The 12,360-nt window shown below is 40.4% G+C and overlaps 1 protein-coding gene and 1 non-coding gene across 6 annotated transcripts in view; both read right to left on the reverse strand.

Annotated features, from left to right (window-relative positions):
* Positions 1-260: 260 nt before the first annotated feature.
* Nrx-1 (Neurexin 1) overlaps positions 261-12,360 on the reverse strand; it is a 216,591-nt gene continuing 204,491 nt past the window's right edge. For 3 of the 5 annotated variants that reach the window (XM_043416615.1, XM_043416617.1, XM_043416618.1), the window contains 5 exons: positions 11,874-12,124; positions 11,666-11,792; positions 8,669-8,842; positions 5,749-5,899; positions 261-4,781 (listed from right to left, as the gene is read on the reverse strand). In XM_043416615.1, coding sequence (XP_043272550.1) covers positions 4,349-4,781; positions 5,749-5,899; positions 8,669-8,842; positions 11,666-11,792; positions 11,874-12,124 — 1,136 coding nt within the window. In that variant the 3' untranslated portion in view covers positions 261-4,348. The remainder of the gene's footprint in view (positions 4,782-5,748; positions 5,900-8,668; positions 8,843-11,665; positions 11,793-11,873; positions 12,125-12,360) is intronic. The other 2 variants (XM_043416616.1, XM_043416619.1) reach the window with 1 other exon arrangement.
* Positions 11,040-11,145, reverse strand: LOC122410339 (U6atac minor spliceosomal RNA). Its single transcript, XR_006260914.1, has one exon. It is a non-coding gene; the product is annotated as a U6atac minor spliceosomal RNA (small nuclear RNA).

A 12,360-nucleotide genomic window follows, 5' to 3' on the forward strand; every position in this document is an offset into this window, starting at 1 on the left:
CGTGCAATGTATTTGTCAAATTTTCAGAAAAGGTGTGATGTGAATAAACTCTCTTGAGTGATAATGAAGCGATAAGAGTGAAAGAAATTCATTATAAAACCAAAATCTAATAAAGAAGCATGCGTCACAAGTTACAAATGAATTTTTTTTACATTTTTGAATAGTGTTTTCAATATGATTTGGTGCGTGCATTTACCAGAAACCACACGTCGATGTAAGCGAGCGAATATAGATAACATATGAGAAGGAAAAAAGGTTCGTTTTCACATTTTCAAATACTTTTTATTCGTACAATTATCAGTACTTCTAGAATATTTACATGTCTCCAGTTTCAGGGATCTGCAATGCGACTATACACGGACTGCCGGTAATACGCAGGTCACTTTTTCAGTTTTATTTTCTTTTCAATCGTGCTGACCATGATATTAATTTCGACTCGAAATAATGTTTGTTTTTTTTGCTTCTGTAAATCATATACAGTGTGTGTCTGTGTTTATGTTTTTATACTACAAGTACTATATGCGTATACAAGGGTATTATCCATTGAAAAGTGTGGAGAACGAGGGGCGGCTGGGAGGCTCGATTGTAGAAGACAAAAATTACAGCAAATGCTTTGAATTTGCGGTTGGGAATATTTTTCGTTCTTGTTTTTTTTTCTCAATTTTTTCGTCGCTCGAACATCGAACGAAAACGTCGATTCATCAACATCGGGAAAAGGCTTTGCGCTGACGTGTAAAAAATCTAAATGCCACCACACTCTACACACGCTTAACTCGATTCATTTTTTTATTGTTTCTTTTCTCTCTCTCTCTCTCTCTCTCTCTTTTCTCTCTTGCTTGCTTCGTTATCATTTATATTTGTAAATAAAAGCCGGAACGCGCGCTCCGAGTGCGAGAATACTTTCTTCGTTTGCCAAACTTGCGAATGATTTTTTTTCTTCATTTTGTTTTTGTTTTTTTTTTTTTTCATTAATACTTTTTGTTTTCTCGATTGTTTCAATCAAGTGTGTTCGAGATGAGCAAGCGACTAAAATATTCGCGAGCGTATTGCGCACTTCGTATCATTTTGGACTCTTGCGCCGCCATTGATACAGTACATTTTAATGATAATTATAATTATTGATTTATAATGAATTATTTTAATGCCTAACATCTCGGTATTGTTATATCACGAATATAATCTCTATCTATGGTGCATCCCCGTCGTAACTGTACAATGTAAAATATAATTCCATCTAACTAGTAGCGGGTCTGAATACAGTCGGGCCTTTTCGTAGCTCACCTTTTTATGTTTTCATCTTCCTTTCTATCTTATTACATCGATTTAATCGATATACAATTTTTTCATATCGTTGATACACCGAAAGAATTGTTCTCAATGGAAACGTTCACACACTTTTCACGATCGAAAATGTCTAGATACAAACCAAAATTTACAATACAATTCATTGTTTTCCATTGGCCATACAACTTTTTGAGGTTATGTTCGTCTTGGGTATACAGAGGACTCTGATTTTTGAGAGTTTTCTCTCATCGCTCAGCACGAATGGGAATTTGCTTGGAAATATAATAAATTTTGATGCAATTCTCGATAGTTTTTTCGACAATTATATAACGAGCGACCGAACAGAAAAAAATTATCTACAAGTTTACGTCGTGAATCATCGCGTTCATTCGTCAAGTGTCGATAAAAACGTTACAACATAACCTTTTTCGAGATCCACAGCAGTTATACTAAACCAGCACAAATAAAAACAGTACAAACTAGAATAATTCTTTCGGTATAAAAATCCGAGTTCCACGATCCTTGAATTTATCTTCATATTCTTTGGAATGCAAAGTTTCGTGTTGATTATTTTCAAACGGAAGGTTACATCGCACGAGTGTATCAGTGTGTATATGTGTATCGTATCATTCGAAGATGTTTCCACGGCACTCTTAAATATCTTATAGAAGTGATTAGCTTAGCATACAAATATTAGTCGTCGGTACATTGAAGGATATGCGGATAGAGGTAAGGGGCAGTGAGAACGATATGCGTATTAGTTTTATTTCACTCGTAAGTCCATTTCTCCGTATTTCTGTCCCCTTCTTATCGAAAACATTCGTCCAGTTTTTCTAGCTACAGTTTACTTCCGAAAGCTGTCGTAATGCGCACCCGATATCGTTGATCCTGCCCGGATAAGTTAGCCACGTAGTACAAATTCGACATTGATATTTTTGTGGTATGGATTTTATCTCATTTTTTATTTCTCATCCAATCGCTTTCCTTTCCAGGATGACGAATATTCGATTCGCTGGCTCTCACACATTTGCGCACTCATTTATTCTCTCGCCCTCCTTCGCTCTCACTCTCCAATTTGTTCTTTCTTCTTTCATTCGTTTCTTCATTCGCACGCGGTGATTATTCCAACGGTTATAGCGATCTCCGAGGACAAAATTGTTGCTTTTGTGTGCGTAGGTGCACCGAGAGTAGGAAAAAATGTTATTCGTTAGGATGAAAGACTGGATACTATTTTGAAAATATGAAGAAAAATAAGAAGAAAGAATAAGTGACAGTTTAACGGTCGAATGGTCTCTGGGAGCGAGGGTAGTTCTCTCGCTTCGATTCTTCCGAAATAGAGGATGGAAATATTTTTAGAATTGATAGAAAAATCATGACAAGGTCGACCATTTTAGACGAAACGGAAAATTTTCTTTTTTTTCGTATCTATTCTTGGCAAAATATCATTTTTTCGCATCAACAACAACAACAACATTAACAACAACAACGATAATGCGAGATTTTAATGGGAATATCGCGGGCAGAGCGAGATCGCGACGATTCATTTGAGAATAAGAATGATAAAGTTCGAGGAAGAAAATATGAAAAGACGATGAAGTTTGGATCGTTCTAATGCAACAAGCTTTTTTTTCACTCTCAATTCCAACGTCTTCGAATTTCAAGCTTTGCTCGATAAAAAGGAATTTGAAAAATCTGAAAACTAATTTGCTTTCCATGTATTATTTTGATTATGAAATTGAAAACTTTAGTACCAAAATAGTTTCACCATTTAAAAATTCGCTTCGAAAAGTGACGTCCAGAGTTCAGCAAAACAGTTTTTCGATGTTTTTTTACAACTGCATAAAAATCAATGAAAAGCATGAAACCGAAATTGTAAATTAAGCAAGTGAAGAATAACGAAACGAGTTTTCGTTGCATTCGAATGACGCAGACTTCAATATCGTAAAAAAAACGTACTTATGAATCTACGAATATTTTTTTTTATTTAAATTCGCATCGGCGTTACGGCAAATCGCACCGTGTGTATGTGTATATCCGTGTACGTGTGTGATTGTATTGTATAGAAGCGTCTCTCGCGTGCTACGATATATTTCGACTTATTCCGTAAGATTAGTCGTGCTACGCTCGCAGTTCCTCGAGCCGATTTCAATATTTTATTCCGCCAAATGTTGGTGTTTTTTCATCGTTTTTTTTTTACATTTTCATCCACATCTCACTTATTCACCCGCAAGGACTGTGTCTCGTTCGTTCAATAAAATCTATATAATTCAATAAACAATTTACACGCGTAACATAATATTTATAAATATTTCGTAATATAATAGAATATTTTTCTATACAACAATAGGTCTCGCGGTCGAGTGAGTTTAGGATTTAACCGGCGTTGCTCCTTTTCGACATATTCAAAGTCTCTCGCAACATTGATTTAAATATTCACTCACCGCACTTTGTGTCCAAGTTGGCGAATTATTTCCAATTATCGAGATAACTTCACTAGTTATTTTTTCTCTATTAATGAAAAAAATGTTGCAAGATGACGAGGAGTGTTTCACGAGTTTGGAATCAAAGTTGCAAATGTTCGCGGAAGTTGCAACATCTAATTCGGGCGTTCGTATTTCGTAGCAGACGGTACAATATATCCGTGCGTTTTGTCTCTGTACACTTTCAACCTACATTTACACATATTTATTGAAAAATCGCGCACGCACTTTCGACGAGCGCACGAATCGAGGATTGCTCGAATAATAGGCAGAGTTTCCGAGTTTCTTGTATTTTTCACGATTCTCTACGTCTTTTGTTTGTTTGTTTGTTTGTTTGTTATTTTCGTAACGCCGTTTATTATTCCATTCTTTGCCTCGTTAAGGGTCATCAGTCTTTGCTCGCTTCCTTGTTTTTGCACGCTTCTTTATGGGGATATCGCTCCCTACGAAGTTGCAACGGTTTCGTTGAAATTGCTCTTCTCTTAATGATTTATTTTATTATTTTTTAACGCATTTCTTTCGCGGGCTGCGACAGGCTAATTTACAAGCGATCCGAATGAAAAATCGGTCTCGCGAGTAAATATTTAAACGTACCACTCCTTGATGTCCTTCAGTTCACGTTTTTTGCCGTTTTTGCTCGAACCAGCACCCGCTTTTGTTGAACCGTTGTATTGTTGGCCCGAACCAGCAGCCGCGCCTAACAACGCGGCGTTCGGATCCTGACAGAAGTTTTTCGTCTCGTCGACTTTGTAATTCGTCTCTGGACGATTTTTGAACTTTAGGATTAAAAGTATTATGAGCACTATGGCGATTAGGGCACCCGCTATTATCGCTATCACTAGCGCTGCGCTCTTCGCTGCGTCCGAGTGTATACTCGGCACTTTCGGTACTATTGGATTCGGCTTTTGCGGCGTTGGTATCGGCGGATACGTCTCCGGCGTGTAAATCGGAGGCTCGGTCATTTTCGTCGTTGTCGGATGCGTCGTTACACTCGTCGGACGATGTGTCGTCACGGTACTGCAAATACAAAATTTCACCATTTTAATTGAATATATTTTTTAAAAGCTTCGCATTCTTACACGGACGACTGTTGCGGTAGCCAACAAAAAATATTGGCCGCCGAACGGATGCTTCGCGTTACATTGAGCCGGGCCTGTTTTGTTTTCAAAAAGCGAGTAAAACGAATCGTATTGATTTTATAAAATTCTTTCAACATTGAAATCAATTTTTGCGAGAAATCGTAGGTTTTCTTGTTTACTACAAAATTTTTCGTACTGCATACTAAAAATTGATATCAATAAAAATATAAATGAATGCAATGAGTGAAAAAATCGCCTGATTTCAGTCACGAAAAATATCAAGACTTGGTAGAGTCTCGGGATAAGTACATTGACAGCCCTATCCTCTGCGGTGGCCAGCTTGAAAAACTCTATTTTTCGAGAAAATATCGAAACACGTTCGAGAATTGAGCAACACCCAAATTTCATTGTTCCCCACGGTAGAAAAAAGTCCACAGCTTTTTTTGGGGGAACAGGAAGTATCGAACATGAATAATTTCTACGTCACGAAATCAAATAAAAACGACATGCCAATAATTTCCACCACTCTATTGTGGCTGATTCGTTATATGACGAGAAAATTTTTTCGATAAAATAGAGTTCACCATATTTTCATCGTAACTCTCGTTGTATATCGGCAATATATTTTTCTTCTACATATCCTTTGACACTTTTAATCGATCGTGTGTTGTTCAAATGCGCGAGCACGTGCACACATATACACGTACAGGCGCATCGGCTTCGTCGTTGAGCGGGTACTTGTTGCATTTTTCTATGGCGACGTATACGTGCGTCAGTATATATACGAATCCATATTACAGCTCGAGGGATTGTAGAGATACGAGAATAGAAAATATTTGGAACGAATGGCATTTCTGTATCGGGGGGGAGGAGGGGGGGGGGGGGGGGGGGGAACACGAACGTACCTTCCGTGAGTGGTTTCTGTTGTGACAGTGCTCGAGACATTGTATCTTACGGTGACTCGGGAAACGGTGGTTGAGGCAGTGGACGTTTGTTCGCTCGTTGTTTGGCTCGTCGGTATCTCACGTTGCGTCGTGTACGTCACCGAAGTTGAATCTGAACAAAAGAATGAATTTTCTTTAGACAATAACGAATTATTCGAGCGGAAGAGACTGCGGGAGCCAGCGAATTTATTCTTTTATTTTATTTCTCATCGTCGACCGGGTAGATGATAAAACGACGGAGGTGGGCGCGTATTACGCGTGCGTAAGTTTATTCAGGGACGTATCGAAGCCACGATAGGTCGCTCGTGCTCTCGTCTTGTTGGCGAGGATGGAGACTCGCTTGTTTGGCTTTTTCGTACGCACACGCGTCGACGTCCGTATCCGATCCACTCGAGAGCGCTAATTATATTTTTATACTTTTGTTTCTTATTTTATCGATACCGCGTCTCTACCTTAACGGACCGAGAATTTTACTGCGTCGAGGCAAATCATTATTGAGGAAAAAGGAAGCGATGCTGTGACCAGTTTATTTTTTTATCTAAACGTTTAACAAATTTTGTTAATTTTTATTGTTTTCACTGCTCATTGCGCTATTTTTCTATAAAACATATCAGCTTCGTTATTCAAAGACGAATAAATGTGCGACTTTCTTTCGGCAAGCCATTCGATCATATTTCCAAATTGACATTGAAAACTTATTTTTTTCCAGGCTTTTGGGAATATGGAATAACGATTTGGCAAAGTGAAATAAAATTTTGTGCCATGAAATTCTATCAATTGAGATTCGATGTTTTCCTTTAATTTTCTTGAGAGTTGAAATTTTGTTCGACATTCGATAAACCAAAAATAAGAGACGTCAAAGTTGGAACATTCAACAGAATATTTTTTTCCCAAAAGTATGGAAAGTGTACGTGCAACGATTGAAGTTAAAATTAACCTGAATTCCATCACTCCAAATTTGTTTTGAGAATCTCGTTTCTCGCTGCACCACAGATTTTCCATAAAAAACAAAAGAATCTAATTTCAAATGGAACTTCAGATTCATATAGAATTTTCAGAGCGTCCTTTCGTTTCAGTGACTTCCGAGCTGTCGGTCAAAGAAATATTTTTTCACGATACACAGTAGTGATTAGCGAGACGTACTTTATCGCCGGGCATAAAAACCGGCGAGGAAAGAACTGATCGTTGAAACGGGGAGACGGGGTCGCCGGCAAACCTCTTTCCACCGGGGAAAAGTACACGTACGACGGCACGCGTACTCGATAACTTTTTTTTTGCGTAGCACAAACCGACTCGAGTTGCCGACCCTATGACGATTCGTACGTGCCATCCTCGAGGGAGGCCCGCGTACGGACCGGAAATAGAGTCGGGAAACGATCGATACGAGAAAAACGTGTGTTAGAAATTAATGCATTCATGGACAATAATAAATTCGTTTTTCCGTGATGAATGTGACAGTAAACTCACAGTTTTGACGCTCTATTTATTCTCTCGAAGTTCACCTGTTACTCCAAAGTCACCGCGGTGCACGTAGCTTCCGATAAAAATATGTAAATAAGAAAATAAAATAAAAATGGAGAAATCTTGGAAAAAATACACACCGAATCGATAACTCGAAGGAAATTTACACAACGAAAGTTGCCGAGGAACTCGAAAGTACAAAACAAAAGAAAAAAACTCGTGTTGACGAATGTCAATAAGAAAAAAGAAGTTGAGAAATGTGTTTAACAGTGAACAATGGTGGTTAGGGCTTGAAAAACGAGAGGACTGAGAAACTCCACGCTCGAGATGTCGTAACTATCTGACAACACGAGGGCTATATTTTCGTGAGGGTGCTATGTCACAGGTCGGTCGGCCATTGGACGCGTATCGGACTCGGTGGGGATTCTCTATCGGGGAGTTGGGTAGAGAAACGTGCGCGCTGCTGGTTGTGAGAAAACATCAGGTCGGAGATATCTGAACGCGCGTGTGCGGAATTTTCCCTTGAATTTTACAAATTTCTGCTCCCTTTTTGGCTCCATTTTCACTTTTATTTTTTCCCCACTACTTTTCGCGACTCGCATGTGCTTTTCCAATATCCGTTGAGGCTTTTTTCTCCGCGGTTGTACCACTCCCCCGGTCACCGACACGGGCTCGGAGTTCAAAGAGAGAGAAAGAACCATCACGCGACATATTTTCCGCACGTTTACGCGGATCGAAAATTCAGCGAAAGAGAGCTCGGAAATTATGGTCGTTCGAACATTTTACGATTGTCAACATTTGCGTTATCGTCACAAATTTTTTTTTTTAACTCGTCTCCGGATATCCAGCCAAGATAGTGAAGGAGGAATTTTCTTTTTCAAATATTCGCGTCAAATTAAACATTTTTTACGTTCAATAAAGTTGGAACAAAAAGTATTGAAATACTTGAATTTTCAAACGAGCTCACGAAGTAATGTGGAATTTGAAAGTATCCAATGTTTTGAAACGTCGAAACGAATGTTCGAAATTCGTGATGATCATCCCTACTGTGACAGAATCGCGTCCGTTTCAGAAATATTTTTTCTTACTCTTATCTTACTGCGAACGCTTCGAATTCCAGTCGATCGATTATTTCGAGAATTTCCGTACCCGTCAAGCATCCCGAGTAGTCGTTAATGCACGAGGATCGCCGATAAATAATAGTAACCGTGGTAGAAGCGCGATCAGTTCTCTAAATTGAATATATTTCCCGGAACAATGTAACAGACTGCCCGAGGAATTGTATATTGACGTAGGGCCATTGTACACGCGAGGAACGAGCTTCTGGTCGATAACGGCAAATATACTCGCGGCGTTCGGCCCGAAGGTGCTTGAAATAACTATAAATTAGTCAGTTTTCGGCAGAACACAATAGACCCACCGGTGGGTGATGTAACGAAGATTCCCTCGGTCGTCCCGGAGCCTTCCTCGCAGTCCTCCTCGTCGTCGCAGGACGGCCGGTGGTCGGTTGGAGGAGCCTTGTTCCCTGGTACCTTGGGCCTCGGTGGTCTCGGCGATCTCGTCGGCGCAACGTAAACCGGCGTTATCAGATCATCTGTCAAAATAAACGGTTTTATCAATACAGCGATCTTTATTTTTTGTATGTGGGAGGATTGAGAGGCTCAATTTTGCTGCAAATTTAACTGGAGACATTAACGTAGTTTATTGAAACGCAAGCACGAGAATTTTAGTCACAGCTCATTGCGAAATTTGTTTGTTTTGACGAAAGACTATATAAACTTGCTTTTAGGTAGGTTAGAATTTGACAGAAACGTGAAAAACTGCACGTGAAATTCAGCTCGTTTAATGAGAAGATTGAGAACAATTGAACGATTGATTCGACAGTAGAAGTATTTTTATGATTTTCATTAGAATTATTGAACGTGGAGAAAAATATTGAGAATTTCTTGGCAATGCGGTTCTCGAATGTGCACACTTTAAAATTGTTTCACGTGCTAAATAAAGGACAAAAGTGCACGTTTATCGATAGGATCGCGTCGCCCACATATGCTCGGAAGAATGACGACTTGGAATGGAAAAAAAATGCTGTGATAAGCGGGCAGTTTTGCGTCACTCGTCATTAGTATTTGAGTTGCTTCGTGTGAATACGGTGCGGATCGTATTTGCCGCATCGTAGATCTTTACACCTGGTTCGTTAAGCGAGACTCTTATCGGAAGTCCGATAATCGCGCAGTTCTCCCAGTCATTACGTATGTATGCTCGGCTTCATTTTCTCGGGCGAGCTTCGAACACGGAAAACCAACGTCGCGCTTCGGATCGATCTTTTCTCGTCGTTCCTCCCCCTCGGGCAGTGTCGGCGGATCAATACCGAAGTTCGGCGACGGTTTTTAAATTCTTGTTCTGGTATTTTCTAGGGATTCGTGATTAATGAAAATCGGAGACGGGGTAAGAGAAAGTTTGATCGATTGGTCTTCTTTATTTTGCATCACAAAACCATCGAGCAGACAAAAACTTTGTTTTTCTTTTTTTTTTTTTATTTGAAAGAAAAAAAAATTGTCGAATGACAAATGGCAATGGTGATGGAAAAAATTGAATGATATTGACGGTAAAAATGAGATGAAAATACTCAATTTCTACAGTTCGAAGAATTTGATTGATCACCTTCGAAATAATAAGATTTTCGAAATACCAAACGACCTCTGAACTTCGCGATTAAATAAAAAAATAACATGCTATTTTTATCTCTGCACCAACGCGAAAAGTTCTATTCGCAGATAACACGGACGCGCTGAGCCTCGGGCCAGCAGACGGCGGAGCTGTCGATCTACTCGTCTCGAAACTCTACCGAGCCTCTTGATGCCAGAAAATATTGGAAAAAAGTTTCAGTAAGCTCTGCGATTATTTAGGGGTAATGGTAAAATTGAAAAATTTATTATTTTTCCATGTGCCAACGTTGAATTTTGAGTAAAAAGTGAGTCAATTATGAAACGGTAGCGCGGACGAAAAATTCGAAGACGCGTGAGCACAGGCCTCTCGAGACATTTGTTCGTTCGTCGTCACTCTCGTTCTGGTCCCGGGAACGACCATTGATTCAGTTTTTAGTCAGTTACAGAAGATTTGAGAACGGGCTTGCAGCACACGAGAAGAGGTAGAACCGACGAAAAGAGGCGAATCGTGGTGGGGGCTCGGAGCTTACTTGTAGAGCGTATGAGAACGAGAGAGCGGATTCTAAATATGCAAATGAATCGGAGATAGAACCGGGCGAGCATGAAACCGGGAAGGTGGTGCGAAGCGAACGAGAGAAGCAGCATGCGCTTATCCCCTCCGACTGACGGAAGCGTGTGTGGATCCCAGCGAGTATGCGAACGTGTCTGCGAGGCTCGAATCGAGTTGACAACTCGAGCCAGGGGACTACTGAAGGTCGTTTTGCAAAATAAATTTTTCGCTCGTCCGCGTCCCAACAAGTTTTAGTACCATGAAAATTGAACTGGAGTCCAACCAACTATTTATGAGATTTATCGTTTAATTTTGACGAAACAAAAATTCGATTCAACAATTTTTCCAAACAATTCGACGACACTCAAAGTTATTAAAATCAATATTTGGTGTTCGCAGTGAAGACGACTGAAATTTTTCAAAGTATTTGTAGAATTACAATCAATTGGAAGCCTGCAAGACTAAAAAAAGTCTTTCGAGTCGTAAATTTGTGAGGCAAAGTCCTCAAGAGTTGGCAACAACCTTGGAACTTGTAAATATTATGGATGGCGTTATTACAACGTTGGAAAAACATGAAAAAAAATGTGGTAAGAGTCGCCCTGGGCGACAGTGCCTTACCAGTATTATATGTGTCCATCCTTGTCTAGGGGAGTGCTAAACGTCTCTCCTTTCATACTACACAATCGTAGCATCTGTCCCGCGGCTTTATATAGGAATCGAGGTAACTCCTACCGCTTACGAGAAACTCATTTTTTCAGTAAAACTCACGTCGGAGGGGTCTGAGAGGAAAATTTTAAGGGGAAAAAATTTGCGTAACGATGAGGTACAATTTTTCGTGAAGGTTGCGACCTCTTACGATCATTAGTTAATAATTACTTAAAGCAACGCTATATAGATATACCGGCGACTTGGACATATTTACCAACGAGCTTCCCGGATTTTGTTCGTAGAACATTTATATAAAGTCGGTTCTGCTCGTTTTTCCATAAATGATGTCCGACTCGCCGTGAAAAACATTTTCTTCATAAAAAACTTAATGAATTGGAATATTCATCCGTACACCGTCTTTGTAGACGATAAATTTGCAAACGGATTTATTGGAAGGACGTTTTTCCTATCGATAAAGTTTTGTCATATCAGGAATGCATGCGAGGAGACGAGGTTGACGTACTTACAGGTGTTTCAAAAATTTTTTACTTACACCTACCTCCAGGGTCAGGGTAAACTGGCCTGCATTCTTCCTCGTCTTCGTCGTCGCCGGCGCAGCCGCTACCAGCGCCGGAGAATATTAAATCGTCCATGACTCCAGGAAGTCCCGAGGCCGGAGTCTTTGGAAGTAAAAATAATTGGCCTCGTTCAGTTTCATTTTGTTCAATTGGCACGCCGCTGATAAGGAGACGTTTGCGTACCTGTTGCATTCTCTGGAAGGGTCCAGAGGTCCTCCCGCCCAGGGTGCCCGGAGGCAGCGGTTGAACGTCACCTCTGATGGTAATGACGACGCGATCCTCCCTCGCGGAAGCAACTTCTAAAATTCTCGCCCCATTGACGACCAATCCTGAGATGACGCCCAAAAATGGTCGCTCGACCCTTCCGTTGCTTCGGTTCCACCTGCCACCGACCTGGATCGTCGATTGGCTGTTGAAAACCGTCAATTGAGAACCTGCAATGAAAAAAGGCTTTCTTGTAAAACAGGTTTTGCATAATCGATAAGAACTCACGAGTCCCGAGTCGCTTTGGTTCTTTGTCCGGTCAGTGTTTCCGTTTGACCGGGCATTAGGAGAACAGAAAAGCGTGAGGATGTCCACGGATCGCCTGACCGCGCGGCGCGACACCCACAACGTTTTGACCACGGCGCTCTCTCCTCAACGAAAAATCCGGTTTTCGTTCATGCCCCAC

The sequence above is a fragment of the Venturia canescens genome, chromosome 4 (genome assembly GCF_019457755.1).
Source record: "Venturia canescens isolate UGA chromosome 4, ASM1945775v1, whole genome shotgun sequence".
Classification (NCBI taxonomy): Eukaryota; Metazoa; Arthropoda; class Insecta; order Hymenoptera; family Ichneumonidae; genus Venturia; species Venturia canescens.